The sequence below is a fragment of the Lepidochelys kempii genome, chromosome 24, assembly GCF_965140285.1.
Source record: "Lepidochelys kempii isolate rLepKem1 chromosome 24, rLepKem1.hap1, whole genome shotgun sequence".
Taxonomy (NCBI): Eukaryota; Metazoa; Chordata; order Testudines; family Cheloniidae; genus Lepidochelys; species Lepidochelys kempii.
Window position 1 is genome coordinate 11,877,909 of NC_136403.1, and position 24,411 is coordinate 11,902,319.

The 24,411-nt window shown below is 52.0% G+C and overlaps 1 protein-coding gene across 3 annotated transcripts in view; it reads right to left on the reverse strand.

Annotated features, from left to right (window-relative positions):
- CADM3 (cell adhesion molecule 3) overlaps positions 1–24,143 on the reverse strand; it is a 155,710-nt gene extending 131,567 nt beyond the window's left edge. Inside the window, exon 1 of one of the 3 annotated variants that reach the window (XM_073322545.2) lies at positions 23,599–23,908. In XM_073322545.2, coding sequence (XP_073178646.1) covers positions 23,599–23,674 — 76 coding nt within the window. In that variant the 5' untranslated portion in view covers positions 23,675–23,908. Of the gene's footprint in view, positions 1–23,598 lie in introns of all 3 variants that reach the window. The other 2 variants (XM_073322543.2, XM_073322544.2) reach the window with 2 other exon arrangements.
- Between the last annotated feature and the right edge of the window lie 268 nt (positions 24,144–24,411).

Here is a 24,411-nt window from a genome sequence, read left to right on the forward strand (position 1 = left end):
GCCCTTGTGGAAGTCTTGTGGGGGCTCTGTCCCCAGCTGGCTACAGCAGGAAGCCTCGATGATTGTGGATAAGGACAGAGTTACTTCACAGTAACTTGTGGAGTCCTTGGGCTCACGTTCCCCTCACCCAGCACCCCAGATCTCCTTGGAGTGCCAACACTTTGCGCTGGCCAGGCCAAGAACAGGCCAGTGCTACAATCACATGCAGGCAGCAGGCTCCATCCCAGCAAGCCATGAGTGGAGAAGTATCATGCTGCCTGTGAGATACAGTCAACAGCAGCGGCAGAGTGAACCCATCTCCCACCAGAGAACAGGGATGAGATTCTAGGTCCCCTGCTCAGAGCTTTGCCAGGTGAAACTAACAAGACTGATCGGTTTCTGCCCTGGTTCAGAACCTCTGAGCCACAGAGAAACTGACAACAGACCTGGGAGTTTCACTCTGCTGCTGCTAAGGAAGCTAGAAGCAGGGCAGGGGCATTTCCAACCCAACAGTAGAGCTGAGGGCAGGCTGGCGCAGAGGAGACCTCCCTCCTCCCAGAAGCCATGAGACTGAGGAGATCTTTCCCAGGGAACCCAAGGATGGAAAATATAGCAAGCAGTCCCCACTCCTCACAGAAGCAGAGCTAAGACAGTGGCCTCCCTGCTAGACAGTCTGCTGTGGCGAGCACAGCATCCAGAGACCACAGTGACAGGCTCTTAGAAGAGCCTCCTCATGCACCAGGCAGGAGGTCCCTGAGGGAAGGAGAGGGAGAGCCCCTTTTGGATGATGGGGCAGACGCACGCCCAGCAGGGACCAACTGGAAGAAAACTCAGCCTCTTTCCAGCCCCTGGGGCCACACTTAGCATCAGGGCATTGCCCCCCAGCTGCACTCTCCACCATACTTCCCTGCCTCGTAGGCTTAGACCACTGGGCGAGTGGGTGTCAGGTAAATGGTTCAACCCCAGGAGAGGAGACAAAGGCCATGGAACCATAAAATGGCAGCACCTGCACGGGAGCAGCACAGCCTTAGTGAAGGGCCAGGGGAAATGTTTAGCAGCCTGAAGGGGAGTCACAGAGACAAGCTAGAGGGGCCCTGGCTGAGGGGATCACAGCTAGGAACCCCTTCAAGCCAGAACAAGGGTCACAGGCCAGGATTACAGGGTAGTAAGATCAGCCCAATGAGAAGAAATGTTCCTGCATGTGATGGAGATTCAGGGACTGAAACACAGGGACTGAGTCCCACACAGCAGCTGCAGCTTGCTGGATCATTCTGGGGCCATTCTGCAGCTATGCCAGCAAACATAATCCAGTTAATCAGACCCCAGGCTCCAGTGCATAAGACAGGCTTCAGCAGGGTCAGGAAGAAACCCCTCACTCCATGGGTCAGTTCGTAATGTTTATTATGTTCAACTACCAGGGGCAGGAGATCACAGTGACATTCCACACAGCTGCAGACAGGAAGGCTGCAGCCTCCAGAGAGAAAAGCAGACCACAAGGAATTCCTTTTTCAAAGTGATACCAGATCCTCAATATGCAAACTATGAAAGACACCACTCAAGATCCACTAAATTCAAAGGAATGGCAGATGTACAGGACACACATGTGGATGGCAGCTTGGCCCAACCCGAAAGAAAATCAAGTTTACCTGCAAAGAGTTTTCCTACTGTCCAAGGAAGACTGATGATCCTTGTGGGAGAGTGAATACTCAGAAGATTCACAAGAATTTTCTGCAAAGGAGAAGTGGACAACAGGACAGCATGAGGCCTTCCTGTCCCACAAGCAAAGGAAAGCAGAAGACAGAAGATTCTTAAAGTGAAGTACTGGCTAGGTAAGTGGTGTAGGATGGAGAAATTTGGTTTTGTGGAACATTGGTCCACCTCTGTGGAGAAAGGGGGCTATACAGTTTGCATAGCTTCTACCTCAGTAAAAGAGGAACCAGTCTCCATGGGGACAGGCTGGCTAGAGTGGTCCAGAGATGGTTAAACTAATAGTCAAAAGGAGGGGGGTATCAAAGAGGGAAGATATGAGCACTTGGCACAAAATCAGGATGTTGAGCACAAAATTAATCAAGGATCAAAGAACAGGAAAAGAAGAAACTCTTGAATGGCCTATATACCAGTTCTTGAATTGTCTATAGCCTAGGTAACAAACAAGAGGAATTGGAATCGCTCCTTTATGAGCATAAATTTGATCTAGTTGGTATTACTGAAATCTGGCAGGATAATTTGCACAATTGAAATGTTAAAAATCAATGGTTATAAGCTGTTTAGGAAGGACTGAGTGGGCAAAAGGGGAGAGGGAGTGGCACTCTATTTTAAATTGGCATTACCTTTTTGAGTCACTGACAATTCAGAAGAAAATGATCCTGAACACTTATGGATTAATGTCCTGACAGATAAAGCACAAAAAGTTGGTGTCTGTACAGACCACCACATCACAATAGGGATGACTCCCTCCTTAAGTGCCTATCCCTAATGTGCAGGGGGAAAAAAGATTGTGTGATCATGGGGAACTTCCATTTGAGCGATGTATGCCAGAGGTCTTATGCTGCCAGTACTAAAACATTCTTAGACGACAATTTCCTAACTCAGGAAGTGTTGCAGCCATCATGGGGGAATTCTTCATTACAGATTGTCCTAACAGATAAAGAGCATGGGCAGCATGCGACTCTTGCCCAAAGCTCCCTGGAAGTGGAGGCAGGGGCCCGCTGGTGCCCGGACTGTGGCCCCACCCCCGATTCCACCCCAAGGCCCTGCCCCCACTCAGCATTCTCCTCTGAAGTGCCCTCTGCCTGCTCCTCTCAGCCCCATCCCCTGAGGCAGAGAGGAGATAGTGGCAGGTGGGGGGGGCAACACCTTGGGGGAAGAGGTGGAGGGGGGCAGGAAGAGAAGCAGCATGGGCAAGACCACGGGGGAAGAAGCCGAGCAGGGGCAGGGGGTGCCTTGGGAGAGAGGGAAGGCCATGGCCTGGTCACTGATGCCCACCCCCTTCTTGGGAGCTCCCAGCGGCAGGCCGGTGCGCCTCCAAAGGGGGGGTACACCACATTTGGCATTTCTTGTCCCGTTTGGGGAGGCACAGCCTCCCTGAGCCTCTTATACCCGCCACCCATGATAAAGAGGAAGTGATCACAGAATTAAAAATTAATGGTAGCTTAGGTCCTTGTGATCATGACTTGATCACACTTATAATGTGCAAGTAAAATAAAATCCAGAGAAGTAATATCTATATATTTGGTGTTTTAATAGGGCCAATTTCTCAAAGCTGAAAACAATTATGAGCAAAATCAGCTAGGAGGAAAAATTGAGCAAGAAAAATTGGGAATCCCTTAAGAACACCTTACTAGATGCCCCAAAAGAAGGTGTTTTTAAAATATACTGGAAACAAAAAGAATCCTGACAATGGTAATGGTCTACCGCTAGATGGAAATAGTAGATCAATAATTATGCAGAAAAGGCAGATGTGTTCAATAAATATTTCTGTTCTGTATTTTTGGGGAAAACAGATAATATAGTCTCATCATATGGTGACAACCCTCTTCCCATCCCACTAATATCTCTGGAGGATATAAAACAGAAGCTACTAAAATCAGACACTTTTAAATCAGCAGGTCCAGATAACTTGCATCCAAGAGTTTTGAAGAGCTGGCTAAGGAGCTCGCTAGACAGTTAATGTTGATTTTCATTAAGTTTTTGAGTATTGAGGAAGTTCCAGAAGAAGAAAGCTAATGTTTTGCCAATTTTTAAAACAGCATAAACTAGATGACTCAGGTAATTATAGACCTGTTAGTCTGACGTTGATCCCAAGATAATGGAGCAGCTGATATGAATCAGGTTAACAAAGAATTAAAAGGGAGGGTAATTAATTAACGCAAATGGAAAATAGATTGTGTCTAACTTGTGGGTTTTTGGTGAGATTACAAGTTTGGTTGATAAAGGTAATATTGTTGACAAAGTATACTTAGACTTCTATAAGACATTTGACTTGGTACAGCAAGATACTTTGATTACAAAATTAGAACAATATAAAATTAACATGGCACAGACTAAATGGATTAAAAACTGGCTTAGTGACAGATCTCAAAAGGTAATTGTGAGTATCAAGCAGGTATGTTTCCAGTGGGGTCCCACAGGGATAGGTTCTTGGCCCTACACTAATTAACATCTATATCAGTGGTCTGAAAAAAACTCAAAATCACTGATAAAGTTTGCAGGTGACACAAATTGAGGGAGTGGTGAATAATGAAAAGTCACAGACAGAGCATGCTGGATTGCTTGGTAACAGGGTGCAAGCAAACAATGTGCATTTTAATACAGCTAAACGTAAGTGTATACATCTAGGAAGGCCGTACCTACATGAAGGGGACAACTCTACCCTGAGAAGCAGTGACTCTGGAAAAGATCTGGAGTCGTGGTGGATAATAAGCTGAACATGAGCTCCCCATGTGATGCTGTGGCCAAAAGGGCTAATGTGATTCTGGAATGCGTAAACAGGGGAATCTCAAGTAGAGATTTTACCTCTCCATTTGGTACTGGTGTGTCCAGTTGTGGAGCCCACAATTCAAGGAGGATGTTGATAAATTGGAGAGGGTTCAGAGAAGAATTAAAGGATGGGAACACCTGCCTGACTGAGACTCCAGCAGCTCAGCCTATTTAGCTAAACAAAGAGAAGGTTAAGGAGTGACTTGATCACAGGCTATGAATACCTACAGCAGGAACAAATATTTAATAGTGGACTTTTCAATCTAGCAGGGAAGGTTATAACCAGTGATGAGCTGCCAAAATCTTAACAACCAGTTCCCTCCTCACCCCACGAGGGGGTCGTGGCCCACCCCCACCCCCTGGGACTCCTGCCCCATCCAACCCCCCGTGTTCCTTGATACCCCCTCCCCCGGGACCCCTGCCCCATCCATCCCTTGTCCCCTGACTGTCCCCAGAACTGGGCAGGAGGGTCTCGTGGGCCACCGTAGTGGGTGTCTCTGTTGTGCTAGGTGCTGTACAAACACATGGTAAGAGGCAGTTCTTGTCCTGCAGAGCTTGCAGTCTAAAGAGACAAAAGGAAGCAATGGTTCAGTAACTCACCCAAATTCACAGGGGAGTGACAGAACCTAGATCTCCTGCCTTCTTGCATAGAGGCCTCTAGAGGCCTATTCTACCAACAAGCTGCTCTGGGTATTTGGTCACTCTAGGTGTGTGAGCACACACTCCCAGACCAGGTTAGGACTGGATTATTTACTGTAACATGTTTCCTTTAATTCCATAGAAGGCCACTGCGCTGAGACCATGAAGGCTGCAGAGTTGGCACGGAAGTGTCAGGAACTGCCCAAGGTAAGGTTAAACATGACCCCTTAACTTTGCCCCCCCACACACAATTATCATACAGCCTCTGACTACACCATTGCACAGTATCGCTCAGGTCATACAACAGAACAGCAGATCATTATATTCTCCTTAAACACACAAATGGAGCTGCTTGTCACATCCTTCATCAGCAGAAGGATCCAGTTTATCTTTATTGACACAGGTTTTTTTTCTATGGCAAGTTCTCTTCTCTCTACAGATTGTATGTTAATAATTCAGGCAGCAATCTGGACTATAAAGTTACTGTTCAACCCACAGCACAGCTTTCATGAGTTGCAAGTCTGGAGTGAGGCAGTTAACTTAGCTGGAGCTGGGAGTCTTGGAATTCAATTAGCTTTGGATCAGGCCCTTTTGAGGAGCTAGGCAAACAAACATACTTGCTGTGCAAGCTTGGTTGACCTGTGGTTTCCCAACACTCAGTGCCATGGGCACAGGGGTACAAAGCCCCCTTCTCTTCATCAGGCCTTGTTTTCTGGTTCCACCCCAGGCAGTTTTTCCGGAGCCCAGAAGACTCGGAAGGCTGTAGCTCTCCTGCTCAGATGCCCTGTTCTTGCTCACTCCCACCCACAGAAACTTCCCACTTCGGCATAGCCTCAAATTGAAGCAGTTCGGCCACAAAGGCAAAGTTTTCTGGAGGCGGCAGGTTTGGGTGAAGACCATTCTGCAGCTCCAGGGGCCCTGGCCCTGGTTGTGCTAGGCCTTTCAGCCCAGCCCCTCCTCATCTTTTACCTCAGGTAAAAATCTTTCCCTCCCTCCATCCTGTTGCTTCTCCCTTTACTCTCCTTGCTCCTTACCTCCCAGGACAGACTGGGACCAGTGGTGTTGGCAGCAGGGGATCTGGAATAATTTGTATACGGGGGGTGCTGAGAACCATTGAACCAAACTGTAAACCCTGTCTATGATGGAAACCACTTCAAGCACCCCAGTTCCAGCACCTATGGTTGGCAGCTATAGGAGCCTCCTACAGAGCCAGGCCCAGGCCTCTCCCCTAGCTCCCATGCAGAGCCAGAGACCGCCTCTTCTCTGCCTCACAGACCAGGGAAGAGGAACTGCTGTGGGACCAGTGATCCTTCTCCCCCACCCCACCTCATGGAGAGCAGCTGGGGGATAGGCAGAAAAGTGCCCCAAGAGGGAGAGCAGCTGGGGGTGGTGGAGCAGGCATCACGTGGGGCAGAAGGGAAAGCACAGGCAGATGGAAGGTCAGCTTGGGCAGTGGAGGATTATCCAATGGCCCATGACCCCAGAAAAATGGGTGCCCCGGCAGAAATCCACTGTGGGGCAGCGGAAGCCTGGAGCCCTGGCACAAGCCATGGAGCAGCCAGGGGAAGCCCCAGCACCCCAACCCTGGTCCCTGACAGAAGTGCCAGGTGGGAGAAGCCCCAGCACCCAGAAGCCACAGCGCCCCAACCCTGGCTGCACCCTGGGACTGGAGGAGTTCTCACTCCCTGCTGTGACCCTGTTGCCGTGGTGGGAGGACAGAAGCTTTTCCAGTCTTGGGGCCATGAGGGCAGGGCGGGCACGCCAGAAAGGAGCAAACGAGTAGTGGGGCCGCAGTGGCAGGGGTGGAATGGGTAGGACCGTGGGCAAAATGGGGGCAGGGCCGCAGGGGAAAGGGGCAAAACCAGATAGGGCCATAGGTGCAACAGGGCAGAACGGGACAGAGCCATGAGCGGGGCCACAGGTGGAAGGGGTGGGGCAAGGCCATGGGTCCAGTGCAGGGGGCGCCCACAGTTGCTCTGGCCCAGGGCCCCAGGAGACCTTAATCTAGAGGTGGGCAAACTATGGCCCGCGGGCCACATCTGGCCCATGGGACCGTCCTACCTGGCCCCTGAGCTCCCAGCTGGGGAGTCCTAGCTCTCGGCCCCTCCCCCGCTGTTCTTCCTGGGGTATGGTAAGGGGGTGGGGAGCCAGAGGTCCCAGACGGCAGTCAGGCGACGGGGAGCGATTGGATAGGGTAGAGGTTCTGGGAGGGGGCAGTCAAGGAGCAGAGGGGGTTGGATAGGTCGGGGGTTCTGAGGGAGGCGGGAAGTGGGAGGGGGTGAATAGGGGGCGAATAGGAGGCAGAGGCCAGGCTGTTTAGGGAGGCACAGCCTTCCCTACCCAGCCCTCCATACAGTTGTGCAACCCCAGTGTGGCCCTCAGGCCAAAAAGTTTGCCCACCTCTGCCTTAATCCACCTTCTGAGGGTGGGGAATGGAGGCAAGCTGCTGTGGAAGAGAGGGGCCACTGTATGGCAAGGATATGAACACTGGACCCTGCAGCTAGCCTGCAATGAAGCATTCCTCTTTGCACCAGGGGCTGGGGCCAGGGAGCAACTCTCACTCTCCACAGCCCTAGGAAGGGGCCAGTTGCCTGCTGTGGCATGGTGATTTGTAGTAGGATGGGTTCTAATGGTTTCAGCAGTCTCTTGTTATCAGTCGCCAGGACATTGGGGCAGTAACATTGGACTCCCGAGCGTGGAGGTGGGGAGCAGGTATCAGCTGGTTCTAGGCAATCCCTCTCATTCACCCCCCAGCATGTGGGGTGGATTTTGTGGGCAGAGCAGCAGCTGTATTTCGAGTTCTCCCATTTGTGCTGTGTAGAACACGGCAGGTCAAGTCCCAGGAATGCTGTGATCCTGGCTCCTAGCACAGACTGGACAGTTAGTGAGCACAGAGACCTGCCACATCTCACCCCGGCCACCTCCCAGTGAAGGGGCTCAGCTCTGGCTGTGCTGAGAATGGCTGCAGTCTGCATCTGAAAGCCTTTCCGGGCTAAACAGGCTAGTGGTGGGGAGACCTGAGGCAGGCAGGCAGCCCTGGACCACTGGAGTGTTGGCTAATTTTCTAGTTCAGTGATATTTAGATTGTGCATGGCCACCAGCGATTGTTGCTTGGATTCCTTAATCAGCACTCACAGCTGGGAGACAGACAGCGCAGAAAGGCGTGTGCCAGGCAACGGCAGTGTAGGCAAGGGCAGGTGCCTACCCTTGTAAGGAGCAGGTGAAAGGCCAGGCATGGTGATGGAAGTGCAGCATGGGGCAGCCTGGAGTCAGCCGGGGGTGAGTCAGGATTCACAGATGGAGGGGATCCAGCCAACAATGCGAAGTGATGTGCCTCTGACTGACAGAGCAAGGGGGCGGGTTAGAGCATGGCCCTGCACTCCTCAGTCTGCAATCACCCACCATGCTCATGGCTGCCTTTTAAATGCAGTTTCTAGCCCTTGTGGGCCAGATTTCAAAACAGCTCATCCTCCCACAGCTCCACTGAGGACAATGAAGGGTGGAATCCCTGTTGGTCTCACTGTGCGGGGAAGGATTCCACAGGGGCTGCTGGATTCTGAGCATTTCTGAAAGTCTGCTCTGGTGATTTTGAAGATAATCTGGAAAATATGAATTGAGTAACCAATCCAGTGGTGTCTGCATGAGTCTGCAGGCAGCTGGACACAATATTTCTGCAAAACATAAGAACTGTCCCATTCATCTCAAAGGGGTATTCACTCTCATATTTAAATTGCCATCTTTGGCTGTTCTACTGTTATAGTGTTGCACCCATCAGCCTACGAGTACATTGCTCATTCTTTCACAGCTAATCATTTTAGCAGAAGCAGCCAGCTACTGTGTATATCTCACAATCTCAAACTGCCTCTCCAGTGGCCAAAAGCCCCGATCATCCTTTCTATGTTGCCACCTCCTCCCCACAGCTTCTTCCATGCCTGTGTGGACAAAACAGTTATAGCTCCTTCAGTACAAACATCTGAGGTAGCTCGAAAGCAGAAGACAAGGGAACAGCACAAAGTAATGACATTAATCTCAAGGCCAATAATACAGAGACCCATGCTGAGCAGATCACTCATTTCAAATGCAGGAAAGCAAAACTAATACACTAGAGCCACCTAGAACCCAGGGCCTTGCCGCACTACAGCTCTAGAACGCAGAGCCTAGCTATGGATTTTCCAGCCTGCCACACTACAGTGCTCTAGAACCCAGAGCCTTGCCACATGATTTGGGCCCAGCTTTCACAATCACTTGGACCTTGGATATAACTGACGCTGGCACAAGAGTGATTGCAGGGTGCTGGGATGTGATAACATCCTCTCCCCAAATGGAACCCACCTCCCCCCGCCCCCATACTTGCACACTCAGGTGCTGGGCCCTTGCCACAGGATGCTGCATTCCAGGGGTTTGATCAAGTTATCAGTTGCCTACTGCACTTAAGCAGAGCTGAAGGACTGGAACATGGCTGGTCATTAGCAATCAATAGGCAGTTAATAGGAGCCCTGAGGCAGGGTGTGCTGGAAAGGAGCGAGCCCAGGAGAATCTGCTGAGGAGGACGGGTCATGGGGCAGTCTTTAACCTGCCTTGGCAGGTTGTTTCTAGACAAGGGCGCAATTAGAGCCCCCCTCCCGCATGGACAGGTGTCACGGAGTGTGGGGGAGTCCAGGCCCTGCACCCCTCTTCCTAAGATTCACCGTGACTCTCAGTCAGCCAGTAAAATGGAAGGTTTATTGGACAATAGGAACACAGTCTAAAACAGAGCTTGTGGGTACCACCAGGACCCCTCAGTCAAGTCCTTCTGGGGGGCAGGGAGCTTAGACCCCAACCTTGGGGTTCCCTGCTTTCCACCACCCAGCACAAAACTGAAACCAAAAACCCTCCAGCAGGCTCTCTCCTCCAGCCTTTGTCCAGTTTCCCGAGCAGAGGTGTTACCTCCCCCATCCCCCTCCTGGCTCAGGTTACAGGCTCTCAGGTATCCCATCGCCAATGAAACTCCCCTGCCACATTCCCAGGTCAACACCGCTCTCTACTTCATCACAACAGGTCCCAGCCCCAGGGCCCTATGATCATCACAGACACACACTGTACAAGGGGCTGGAAAGCAGCCCCCTCCCCAGCCCATAACAGGACTTGGGGAAAGGAGTAGAGCCTTGGGCAATGGACTGTACTCCCCTCCATTTCCTCCCCTGTCCCCCACCCCGGTGCTGCCCCAAACACTCCGGGGGCTGGCTGTGCCCACACATTCCTGAGGTGCAATATGGGCGAGCTCAATGGCAGCAAGCAGGGAGAAGCAGCCACTCTGATGGCAGCAGCAGCTCCTGCCTGTGGCTCTGGCAGCCAGCCGCACAGACACAGGCTGCTGCTGGCTGTGTTTCCCAGTGGTGTTTACACTTTCACACAGGGGTGGCGGCCAATTAGCTCAGCAAAATGCGGCAACATTGTAAGGGAATCTCAGTGCAGGGCATAGCCACTGCCTGTGCATCCAGCACTGCGTCCTCTCCCTGCACAACCCCTAGCGGGCGTGGAGGAAGCATGTTCCTCCTGGCACAGCCCTGGGCAAGTTTCTGTCCCTCTCCCTGCACGACCCCCAAGGGAGGGGAAAGGAGGCTGGTCCCAACTCTCTCTGTCTCAGGAATCTCATCCTCACCCCAGATCTCAACAGCCACAGAACCTTTCCAAGACCCTTCAGGGCATGTATTTACAGACAGCAGAGTCCAGCCAGGAAGGGGCTGCACATCCCTGAAATGAGAAAGATTTGCAGGGAATGCTGGTAACAAGAGTGTGCAATGCAGAGTCCTGCTCATCACCACCCTGTGGCATATTTAGCCAAGGGACGGACAGTAGCAGCTTGGGAGCCAGTGCTATTCCAAGCGCATGTCACCAGGGCAGAGTCTAAAGCAGAGGCATTCACAGTGAGCCCTGGACTAGCTGGACAGCGTGAGGAGTGCCCCCTGCTAGACTCAGGCAGGAGCATTCCAGATTGAGTTACATAGATACAAACCAAAGCATCCAGAGCCATTGAGGCAGAGACAGGGGCAGCGTTGGGGAGGATCCAGCCAAGCTTGGGTCTGTAAGGAAAACATGCACGGTCCAGCCACTCCTATGGCTCTGCTCTCCCACTGCAATTACTGAGCATCACCTGTATCCAGGAGGAAGGACAGGGCTGCAAGTATCTATGGGGAAGGAGCGCAAGCAGCAGAGCAGGGTACAGCTGTCCCTAGTATCTGTGCAGAAGGGGGAATCCCAGGACAGGCAGTGGGGCACACAGGGCTCTCCTGCCCCTTCCATGTCCTGCTCTCTGCATTTGATGGGCCACATGTTACCAGCTAGCTTTGGGACCTGCTGGAGAGACTCTGCTGCAGTCTCTGTGGGGACAAGTCCATGCAGGAATCACTACAGCCAGGCCCCCATGGGCCAGCAGCATGAGTGTATAGTAGACCATGAGCAATGAGACACCTACCAAACACGGCACCATGGACCAGACTTTCAGATGCTCTGCACAGACAGACATCTAAACTAGCAGTGTCATTTTTGTGTGGGGTGCAGAGCTCTTCTGAAAGACTGGCCCCACACGCCCCGGAGCATAGCTCAGGAACATGGAACAGTTATTCTCATTTATCAGCAGATCAGAAGATTGGACTGAGAAGCCCTTGTCCCACACCGATTTACACCAGTAGAACCCTATTGAAATCCACAGTTCCTTCTGATTTACCCCAGCATATGTACGAAGAGAATCATGCCCACCCCTCTGCGTTACTTGCATAGTAACAGTCGTACAAACACTGTGCACAACAAAAGGAGCTTTTACACAGTAAGACACTAGGGTGCCCCTGCTGCTGCAGCATTTCTGATTTCTTGCTTGGGCTGTTAAAAGTCTCTGTTAACATGAAGCCAACTGGTGAGGTGGCACTGCTCCGACAGCCTGCAGGTCTCCTCTCCTGAGGTTGTGGCTTTTACGCACTTGCCTTTTCCATGGATGTTTCTTGGCTTGGTGGTCTGACACGTCTCCGGGGCGTGAGGGCCAGAACAGCCTCTGGGCAGCAGGACAGGGTCTGAGCCCCTTTGAAGACTGTGGGATCTCTGCACGATGATGCCAGAGTTTCTACTTCAGGGCCAATCTCTGATGTGCTTGTTGCCAATGAAGCAGGTGATTTGGTTGGATAGTATCTGGTGTCTCGGGCCATCCTGCCCCTCAGAGTGGGGTCCTAGGGCTGCTCTTTGCTTTACAGGGATCTGTGTGTGTTCAGTGAAATTGTCATGCAGAACCCTAGCAGCCAATGTCGTTCAAAGAAAAATGGAAAATAAAAATTATTTTTCCCCTGGGAGCTACAAGAACATATAAATAAGAAACCCTAGAAATAAGGGCTGGAAACCCCTCGGAGCCCACACCCTCTCCTCTGCTCAGGGCATGTTTCCTAGTGATTTGTCACAGCTAAATCCTTTAGAAGTCCCATGAAAAGGGGCAGGAGCCCCATTACCTGGAGACTGTCTCCTGCAGGCTCATCCAACAGGGCACAAAACTTAGAAAGTTTGTAGACCTGGCACCAAACAGCCAAATCTCCTACTGGCTCCCAGGCTAATGGGAGAAGGAGAAACAATTTCAGAACAAAAAATAACCCTGGCCATGGAGAGTCATTCACAGTGAATCCCGGCCACTGGAGAGCAGCGGGTTCCAACAATGAGAGTCGCCATCTAGCAGGTGTGGCAAAATCAGGTTAACCTGAAGGACAGTTCTCTCCAGCAGCTCTGAGTGGTGCCTTGGACCATTCAATCCTGTGCATGGAGCAGTCCCTGTCAGAGGAGAGGGTCAGAGCCCAGCATGGAGCACTACAGTGTGACTGGGAGGACTGCAAACAGTATGCAAAGCTGCCAAGTCTAGGAGAGGTGAAGAGCAGAACCCACCAGGGACAGCTCTATGCAAATAGTCATTACTACGCTTAGAGAGACAACATGTAGGAGGGAATATCTGGACTAACTTCTGTTGGGGAGAGAGACAAGCTGTCAAACAACACAGAGCTCTTCTTCAGACGGTCGTCTTTACTGTGCTTGTTGTTCAGCTACTTTGCTGAAATACCAGAGAATGGAGAAGTTCCTAAGGCCAGGCTAATGCCAAAGATGGATGACACAGATCACCACAGTTTGGGTGCCATGAGCACAGCTCCATTAGCAGCTGAATGGGTAAATACCCTTTTATATGAATAGATAGGGGCCTGACATCTCAGCTGCTGGCAGTTTCCACCCATCTGTCTGAGGACTTGGCAGGGCAGCAGTATATGGATTTATAGACTCTGCTACCAGAAGGGCTACCAATGCCATTTCTTTAACAAGAAACTTCAGCTTAGAAAGTGATGGCTATAATAAGAGAGTTGGGATGAACTTAGAGCTGTCAGGAGCCTATGTCATGGAGTGGCCCTACACTGAAGTCAGAAAGAGTGCTCTTTCCTGTGAAAGGTGGTCTCTCCAGCAGTATGATGGGCCTACGGGAGACGGCACTGAGTCCATGGTGCATGGGAATCCCACAGCATTATTGTTTCTGAAGATGATCAGGTTTTTAGTTTGCACCCAGCTTTTACCCTTAAAAACCAGAGTAAGGGACAATACGGACTTGACATGCAGACATGAAAACACATGGAGAGCAGAAGCAACAGCAAATTCCATTTCAAGAGTTAAGGTCCAAGCCAGTCAACAAGAGTTTTGTCACTGACAACAAAGGGGACAGGTCCATCCCATGAATGTTCAGCAAGCTAACAGCTGGCACAAGAGACCAAAGCATTCATGGTGTGACAAGTCCTGACCCCTGGGTATATACTCAGACAGCTGGCCCAAGCCACTACCCATGCTGTCATGACCACATCACTATTTTTTGGCACTAGGTTCAAGGAGAGCTAGCAAGTATACAACTACCCGAGCAAGGAATCACACCTCCCAGCTGCTGTGTAGATGTATGCAGAATGGCACCACTGTCATTTCAAACCAATTCTATTAAGCTGGTGTCCAGCCCCATCAGCAAAGGCACTCTCAATTTAGTTTAAACCTGGCTTCTAGTGGTTCCTTAGCAAGTTAAGCTAAACAGATAAGCCAGGTTTAAATTGAATTAATAATGTCCACACAGGGCTTGGCATCAGTTTAATTAACTGGTTTGGAAAGCAATCTCATAAGCAGAATGAAAGGGTGTTGGCTGGAGAAGGATCCATCACGCTGAAAGGGGACACTGCCCAAAGAGAGGAGCAAGGGGAGAATGGGGAGGCATTGACACCTGGGTGGGCAGCAGCCAGAGTTCACTCCTCTCCCTGGTGAGTATTACTGGACAGCCTCTCACTTTGGCCTCTGCTTCTGCTACGCACTAAGGCCCCGTGCAGTTGGGTTGTGCTCATCAGCTGGTCACACTGGAGAAGCGAGGAGGATTTCAGGGAACAAGCTCAGGAGTTCACAGGGTGGCTGAGGATTGCTGAACAGTCACAACTGCGATGCCTCTCATTCAACTGGACAGATGCTGACTTTCTGCTCCAGGACACAGCTATTGCCCTCTCTCCTCAAGCAAGTCTTTGGCCATTTGTAATACTTTGCAAATCCCTGCAAAGAGGACTCCGAGGGCCCAGAAGTGATGCTCTGCAGCGAACAGTTCACAGAGTGATGGACTTGCCACAAGCAACTTTGCCTTCATGTTTTACAATCACAGCACAAGACATGGCAGTAACAGAATAATGCAGCCACCGAGAACGTCACCATGCCACAGTGAATGCCATTCTGCTGCCGCCACAGAGGTCAGTGCCGCGCTGCTGCAGAAGCAAGATGCCTGGGGTCCCACTGAGCTTCCGGAGTTCAGGCCACTGAATTCAGAATAGTCTCCCTTGTGTATTCAGTCACCCTCCTGTCATAAAAAGCAGTTGCTCAGCGCACACTAGCCGACCTGATCTCAGACAAGGAGTGAGCTGGCGTGGCTGGTTTTATACATGGGTCCCAGTGCCCCTCACCCTGGGAGGCCATGTTGCTGACAGAGCTACATTTTGTGCCTCAGCCTCCCCATCCCTTGTTACTCTATTATTACTATTTGTGTTACCATAGTACACAGGAACCCAGGTGCAAGGCACTGTACGAACACAGAACAGAAAGGTCTCTATGTCTGGTTCCTCTCCCTCGTTACCTGTGGTCTCAAACTCCACTGCATGCCCTTCAGGACAAGCAGTGCCTGTATCTCCTTACATGTTTGTGCAGCACCAAGCATCCATGGGGCCCCAATCCTAACCAGGGCTTCTTGGAACTCCTAAAATATTAATAAATCATTGATAGAAGCAGGAGCTGGAGCGAGTGCCTAGAGCTCTTTGAAACATGGGATGGGGAGAAGCAGCAGCCATCTCTCCTGCTCCCCCTCCCAGCAGGAGAGACAGGACAGAGGGGAGCAGAGAGATGGTTCTGCATTCCAAACCCAGGGATGGTCATGTTGGAACAGAGCCCATCCAGGTGAGGGTGGGTCATGTCCACCTTTAGCCTCTTGCCAGTTTGGGTCTTCCTGGGGAGCAACTGAGATGTGCAGAGGATCACCAGAAAGCGAGCCCTACATCCCAGTGTCATTGTGTGACTCCCTCTCCACCTCACTAGGACTCTTGGTTTGTGGACTCCTAACTCAGGGCACAGAAATTAGCAATGGACCAACTGGTTCTAGTTTTGCTAACCAAAATGAGTCAGAGAAGGAACCAATTATCTCAAGAGAACCCTGCTGAGATTTGCTCAGATGGATCAGTTCTTCCATCAAGAGCATTGCCACGGTAGTGAGAACTGGTTCCTTTCTCAAGCCCTTGTGCCAGAGGAGCTCTCTCCACTCCTGTGTATATGTAGAAGGAGGGGGGCCAGACACAGTAATCCTTGCAATGGGTGCAATTCTTTAAGCAGGAGGTGTGAGTGAGATCCACTAAGCTAAGACTGCCCTGGACAGAGAGGTGGGTTCTGTGGGGAAGGGAGAAGCAGCACTGCTTTGGAGAAGGAGGCCATCTGAAGGAGGAGACGAGACTGTAGCTGGTGACCAGGAATTGCTCAGAGATGCAGAAAGAGCCCTGGCCAGCAGTGGAGCTAAGGGCTGTTTGCCTTCATCTCGGTGGAGAGTGATAAAACAAGGGAAGACACACATTCCACGTGGGCCAGCGTGAGAGGAGTAACTTTCCCACTCAGGCTGCACAGACATGGGCACCAGGGCTGAGGGACAGGGAGGGAGTTGCCTTTCCCATGCATTCTGTGTCTAGACAGCAGCCAGGCATTCTCTCTCCTCAAACCTTCTGACTGGAAGGAGACTGGAAAGGCACAAGGGCCAGGCAGGGACTCATTAGTCATTGCTGGCAATTGCAGCTCCCCAGCTTGTCTCGTTTCTTCCTCCAGCTCGTTGCAGACGTGCCCTCCACGTTCCCCAGCACAGCCTCTGAGTCAGTAACGCAGGTTATTCCCAAACCTGAGGATTGTCAGAGTGGAAGCAAAGTTTCAGCCCTGCCTTTGCAGCGCCAGCACTTCCCCTCACTGTCTGAGTACATGGCTGGGAGACTCTGTGTACCCTGATCTCTGTTATTGTTTTCAATCCAGTGTGTCTCATTGATCCTAATGCCTTTTGCCAGATAGCTGAGTTGTCGGTTTCAGCAATCCTGGTTCGCTGCTTACTCTGCCTGACATTTAATAGACAGCTTCCCTGTTCTGTTGCACTTGTTATTCTCCGAGTCTAATAATGCAAAAAAGCAACCACAGCTGCATTGCCTCTTGGCTAGGCTTCCTGCAACAGAAAGGCCCATTCCCCCTCAGTGAGCCAATCTGAAGCTATCTGAGTGGTTTTAATTTTGTCTCAAGAGATTCACAAAGATTGCACTTTACTTTCCTCCTCCTTTCTCATGCCTATGGTGGAATCAGTTCACCACGGTTGCCACAACTTCCCCAGCCAACTTCTCCAGTGTGACATGGGCACACGCTGGCAGTGAAACAAGGTTTGTAGCATATGCTAAACCTTAATGATAGCCCTGAAGTCAGGAGTTGCTTTAGCACAAGTATGTGGATGTGCCTCTATCCAAGCCTAAGTAGTATTTGCAAAGGGCACAATGTACATCCTAACCTATTCGACATTGGTGAGGCCTCATCTGGAGTACTGTGTCCAGTTTTGGGCCCCACACTTCAAGAAGGATGTGGATAAATTGGAGAGAGTCCAGCGAAGGGCAACAAAAATGATTAGGGGACTGGAACACATGAGTTATGAGGAGAGGCTGAGGGAGCTGGGATTGTTTAGCCTGCAGAAGAGAAGAATGAGGGGGGATTTGATAGCTGCTTTCAACTACCTGAAACGGGGTTCCAAAGAGGATGGCTCTAGACTGTTCTCAATGGTAGCAGATGACAGAACGAGGAGTAAGGGTCTCAAGTTGCAGTGGGGGAGGTTTAGATTGGATATTAGGAAAAACTTTTTCACTAAGAGGGTGGTGAAACACTGGAATGCATTACCTAGGGAGGTGGTAGAATCTCCTTCCTTAGAGGTTTTTAAGGTCAGGCTTGACAAAGCCCTGGCTGGGATAATTTAACTGGGAATTGGTCCTGCTTTGAGCAGGGGGTTGGACTAGATGACCTTCTGGGGTCCCTTCCAACCCTGATATTCTATGATTCTATGATTCTAACGCGACTGCAATGGTTTCTCCAGCTCAAGGACAAGGAGCTCGCAGTCTGGCAAAGATGGGCTAAGAAATGACTATAGGGCTGAGGGACTACACTAAGCACCCCCACCCCTGTGAGAACTGCCCCACAGCCTCACTATGGTACAAATGTGTCCTACTGAAGAAAAATAACTATTGCAAGGATCTCGCGGTCATTTCTGTAGGACAGTTACAGTGCATCAGGTCCACTCAGTACCTGCCTGCCAAAAGCACACAGACCATGAACTGAGGCAGCAGATGGTGGCAAACCCATCTGATCAGAGTATTACTGAGCATGCCGCTACAGATTTGCTTAGGTGGGGCTCAAGGGCTTATATTAACATTAATGAACGCAACCTCCCAGTGAGACAGGTCATTATTATCATCTTCGTTTCAGAGGTGGAGAAATTAAAAGGCAGAGAGGCTGCTGACTAGACCAAGGTCACTCAATACACCTGTGGCACAGCCAATAGAGCCCAGAGCTCCTGACTCCCAGGGCTGCACTCTAATCATTAGACACTGCTCCCTCCCAGAAGCACGAATACCCATTTCAGCATCCTGTGAGGGGATGGCCTCATTCCCTGGGTGTTCACTGGAAACACATGGCACTCACCTAGGACAGGGAAATCTCCTCCCAGCACAGTGCTTCTGCTCAGCATGAAGCGCTCCTAGGGGAAGCCTGGGAATTCACATGAGGGTCAGGTACTTGGTGAATCTACCTGTCTCTAAAACAATGGACTTTAGGGCACACAGCTAGGAGAGTGTAGGAGGAAGGGCATGGGGGAGAACATTTTCTACTGTGCTGAGAAAGGAAGGATGGCCCAGTGGTTGGAGAACTAGCCTGGGACTTGGGAGATCCCATTTCAAGTCCCTGCTTGGTCACAGACTGCCTGTGACACCTTGGCCCCTTTTACTGTCAGTCCGCCATCTGGGATAACAGCACCCAGAGCTACTAAAGATTGTAAGGTGCTACAATAACAGGTGATATACAGGTACCTTCGGTAGATGAGGTCCCCAGCAGACCAGAGTCCAAAGCTTTGAAGCTTTAGTGTTCGGGGGTTCCCCATGTAGCTAGTGTACACTATTTTCAGATAAATAAAAGGTTTTGCTCCTGAACTCACTCACTTTCTCTTTTTTACTGGTGGGGTTCTTGTAGGCACAGAATCATCCTCTCCCCCACCTCGCATGCTCCCAGCCCAAAGACACCAAAATCTGCACAGTACATCAGCTGTGCAAGTGCACACACACAAAGCTACTATGGTGAAGTACCAAGACTTTTCCCAGAGTCCAACAGATCTGCTCCCTGGGCAACAGAACCCTTTGTGAAACCCCACCTCCTGTCTCTCGCTACAATGTTTGAGGTGCTGTGGGATACAATGCAGCCACTTCCCAAGGGGAGGAGACAGGTGGGGAATTTTATACTTGCAGCACCTTAACTCTCCCCTCTGAGGAGGTACCACGTTCCTCAGTCACACCGCCAGAAGGGATCTATTGGCGAGAGCTGTGCCAGGGACATATTCAGAGGTTGAGGGGTGCATGAGAGGGGGGTTTTAGGACAATCGGTGGCAAAGGACATTTTCCTGGGCCCACATGTCATCGACTGGTGAACAGCACAACATTACAGTACATTGCGGATGATACTAAACTAAACTGGGAGGAGTGGTAGATACGCTGGAGGGGAGGGATAGGATACAGAAGGACCTAGACAAATTGGAGGATTGGGCCAAAAGAAATCTGATGAGGTTCAATAAGGATAAGTGCAGGGTCCTGCACTTAGGACGAAAGAACCCAATGCACAGCTACAGACTAGGGACCGAATGGCTAGGCAGCAGTTCTGCGGAAAAGGACCTAGGGGTGACAGTGGACGAGAAGCTGGATATGAGTCAGCAGTGTGCCCTTGTTGCCAAGAAGGCCAATGGCATTTTGGGATGTATAAGTAGGGGCATAGCGAGCAGATCGAGGGACGTGATCGTTCCCCTCTATTCGACATTGGTGAGGCCTCATCTGGAGTACTGTGTCCAGTTTTGGGCCCCACACTTCAAGAAGGATGTGGATAAATTGGAGAGAGTCCAGCGAAGGGCAACAAAAATGATTAGGGGACTGGAACACATGAGTTATGAGGAGAGGCTGAGGGAGCTGGGATTGTTTAGCCTGCAGAAGAGAAGAATGAGGGGGGATTTGATAGCTGCTTTCAACTACCTGAAAGGGGGTTCCAAAGAGGATGGCTCTAGACTGTTCTCAATGGCAGCAGATGACAGAACGAGGAGTAATGGTCTCAAGTTGCAGTGGGGGAGGTTTAGATTGAATATTAGGAAAAACTTTTTCACTAAGAGGGTGGTGAAACACTGGAATGCGTTACCTAGGAAGGTGGTAGAATCTCCTTCCTTAGAGGTTTTTAAGGTCAGGCTTGACAAAGCCCTGGCTGGGATGATTTAACTGGGAATTGGTCCTGCTTCGAGCAGGGGGTTGGACTAGATGACCTTCTGGGGTCCCTTCCAACCCTGATATTCTATGATTCTATGATACAGAATGTCTTCCTGAGGGGGCAGTATTTCTCAGCCAATGCTTTCCTGCATTCATAGTGGGAGTAGACAGTGCTCCAGGTTGGCACTCACAGATTTTTTGGTTTTATGTTTTTCAGCCAGCATCACCCTTGCTGATATCTCAGCAAAGGGCCAGAGAACAAAGGAAACACTGACACGTCTTCCTGGGGGAAGCTTGCCATATCTTTTTCCATGCTGTACTCTGCCTGGGGGCTACACAGAGAACTTCAACCCACCACTCTCAACCAATACCACATGCATTTTTGTGAGCACTTGGAATTCACTCAAAAGTGTCTCCATGCACACTGACACCCAGTCAATTCACTGAACATAATCAGGCTTAAAAAACAATGAGGGTGATTAGCCATTGGGACACTTTACCAAGGGTTGAGGGTTTTATTGTTTTGTTTTTAAAGACCTGCTCTAGGAATTATTTTGGGAATGTTCTGTGGCCTGTGCTATACAGGAGGTCAGACTAGATGATCACAATGGTCTCTCCTGGCCTTGGAATCTATGGTATTCAGTGGCATTTAGCATGGCCTTTTTAACAGTCAAGAATGACACGGTGCCAGCCATACCCAGGTGACTCCTCTTTGAGACTTCATGACTGCCCCATGCTCATAATCACTAAGACCATCACCAGCTAGAGTGCATGGAGACTGCCTGCCTTTGGGGCTTTTGAATGGGTGTGGTCACATGACACCCTGCATCCAGTAACAGTCTTATCCTCTAGTGTGGGGTGGGGAAGAGGATAGAATCTCTCCTGTTGTGAAGGGCTAGCAGAGCTTCTCCTGTAGCTCAATGGGCAGAGCAGCTCCTACTTTGGGATCCAAGCACCTCCAGTTCATGCCCTAACCAGGACATTTCCTGGTTCCAGTTTCTCATCCTCCCCACATGCTGCAATACTTCATCCATTGTACCAGCCTTTGGTTCCAGTCTATTTTACCCCAGTAAGCATGCATCATGAAACCAGGCAATGAGGAAGTGTAAGGAGAGCAGTCCCACGCCCCTCCATCATTAGCACCTGCAATGCACACTGAGGAAAAGCTCATTCAAGACCTAACTGGGTAAAATACATGGCCACAGTTGCAGAGATGGTCTGAGAAGCCTGCCTGTACTGAACACTGGCCTCATGGTGACACCCCTCCTGGGGTGAGGAGGATGGATGAATGGTCCTCTACTTAGCATGTGAGTACACACAATGCTCTTCTACCTCACACCTCTAATTCTCCTCATGCTCTAATTCCACCACAAGTTGCTGGGCTAGATGCAGGAATTACTGGGAGAAATCTCCAGCCTCTGTTACGTAGGAGGTTAGAGTAGCTAGTAAGAGTCCTTTCTGGTTTTCAAATCTGTGAAACCCTTGTCTTAGCACTGCTGGTCCCTCACCGCCCACCTCAGAATTACTTCCTGCTTCTGATGAGTCTCAGTACGTGTACAGCAACACATAGGTGCATATATAATACTTTAAATATAAAGAGAGGGTGCAACTGACATGACATCAGTGCATGGTCATTTCAGACCCCAAGCCTGGCTACTGAGGTTCAGCCAGCATTTCATTTTGCAGCAAAATAGTTATGAAAAGCAATGCATTGCTTGCCTTTACAAAGCCTTATCAAAATTATGTTTGCTTTGTGGTACTTCATTAAAGGTTGTTTTGGCATGCATCGCTCTGCCTATTGTTGTTATACGTAATGGGTAAACACCCTTTGTCTCAAGGGTTATGGGGCTACAGAGCCACTCCATGCTTTCTGCATAATAAACAATCTGTATACAGAGTGCCAGCGGGATTTGAGAGATACTTGAACAATAGGACACATACAAATATGAACAGGTTTCTCTGGGAGGAACTGGTGGAATTGGTCTGTCTTCTCCAAACCCTGCTGCAGCCTTCTGCTATCTTCCAAGCACTTTAAACCCATCTAATTGCAGCACTGTATGTTCTAGCTTAATGGGAAAGGCAGATGGACTAACAGAGACACAAATGGAAAGCTGGCTAGGAAGATAAATAGGCAGAGAAGAGAAGACAGGCAGCAAGCCTGATAATGTTAAATAAACCTCTCCAAAGTGCTCCTGGAACCAAAAGCCAATCTCAGCCTCAACTCTAGCACTGAAGCCCTGCCTCAAAATGCAGCATGCCACAGCCCTGGCAGGACTGTGGTCACCTTTGGCACCTGTCTATCTTTAGCTGCAAGAGCACAGGCCTGCTGAGATGGTGACACGGCCAATTTGGGGTGCAGTGACTGAGGCCCCCGGCTCCCTATTCTGCACCCAACCCCCCTACCCCAGCATGGTCACCCAGTGGGAGCCATAGAGACACACATCATGGGGAGACTCTGATCCTTGTGGCAGGAGGGGCAGGGGTGCCAGCCTCTCTCGAACATTCCAGGGATGAGGGGGTGTGGAGCCAGCCATCCCTGTTCGCTGAAAAGGTGGCAAATGGACAGCCTGGGGGGGAGGGGGTGACCTTGATACCAGCTGCCCCAGGCTGGAGGGCCCCAGGGGAGACCCGGGGTGGCCCCTCCAGCTCCCCAGCCCAGAGCCGCGCGGCCAGCTCCGCTAGCTCCATCCCCCACCCCCCAGGCAGGGGCCCTGCCCCTCCCTTTCTCACCGCGCCCAGCTGCGCCGCAGGCCGCAGAGCCGCTGGCTGGACGCACCGAGACGCCGCTACACGGCTGTGCCCGGGAGACCCTCCCCAGGGGCGATGGCCCGGCCAGTCCAGCCCCCCCCCCCCCTTTCGTGACAGCGACTGCAGCCAGCGCCGAGCAGGGCTAGGAGCCGAGCCAGTCTCCAGGACGAGGACGGGACTCCGGAGCCGAACCCGGCACCGAGCTCGAAGAGGGGTGGGCAGGCGGCGGGCTGCGGCTGGGACACCTGCCGCCCTGGGAGCCTGGCTGACCGACATAGCGGCACCGCCCGCCAGCGGCAAGCAGCGCCCAGCGACCCCCTCCCGCCGTGCCCTGGCTCCCAGCCCCCGCGCTGAGCGCCGCAGAGCGGGGGACCCTCGCCTGCACCTGGCTGCACCCTAGGGGCGCGGCGCCCCCAGCCCCAGCGGGCTGGAGGCTGAGCTCGGCCGAACCGAGGTAGCGCTGGGGGGCGGGCGGGCGAGACGCGCCACCCCAGCTGCCAGGCGCCCGGCAGGAGAAGGCGGCCCCCGGCCCCTCTCCCAGCGGCTCGGGCTGCGGCGCTGTCCGCGGTCCGCTCCCTGGGCTGCAGATGCTGCGCCCGGCCTCCGCGACACAGCGTTTGCGGACAGAGAGCGGCTGGACCCCCCGCCCCGACCCCAGGCGGGCACCCCGCGGCGCCCCACTCACCGTCCTGCGAGAGGGTCCCGCTGCCCGCCGCCAGGCAGCCGAGGAGCAGCAGCAGGGTCAGCGCCGGCGGCAGCATGGTGGCTCTAGGGCTGCGGGGATCCTCCACGGCTCAGCCCCGCGGGAAGCGAGCGTCCGGCCCGCGCCCACGGCCACGCGCGACAGCGACAATACCTGCTATTGACTGAAGCCAGGGCGGGTGCTGCAGCAGGGGATTAAATAGAGCACGCGGAACGGACCATTAGGGCTGCGAGCGTAGGGGGACGGGAGAATCTTTCCGAACGTTTTCCCCCTCCACCCTCTTGAAACACGCTAGCTCAGCTCCCCCCCTCACGCATTGCCCCCCCTTGCAGGAGACTTGGTGCGGTCCGCATGCTCCGGTCCCCGCGGAGCGCGCTGCTGCTGCTCGCAGGGCGGGGGCTGGAGCGGCTGCAGGGGGCCCGTGAGCTGGGCCGGAGCTGCGAAGCAGCCGCGCCGGGCTCGGACGGTGCAATGCAGCCTTTGGGCGCGGGCGGGTCACTGGCACCTGCCGCCACTGCCTCTGGCGGCTGCTCGGAGGCAGCGGGACCAGCGCTCCCGCGGCGGGCGCACACGCACAGCCCACGTCCCTACAGACCGTGGGAGGCTGCGTCTCCCCGACGCTTTGTATCACGGCTGGGAAAACACGGCAGACGGCAGCCGCCAGCGCCAAGCCAAAACAAGCTACACCCGCTTCCAGAACACACCCAGCCGCGCCTCCGAGATCCGAGCCACCGCGGCGTGATTGTCCCTGCCCCAGGCTCGGGCTAGCCCGGGGTGGCCGGATGGTTTAAGTCA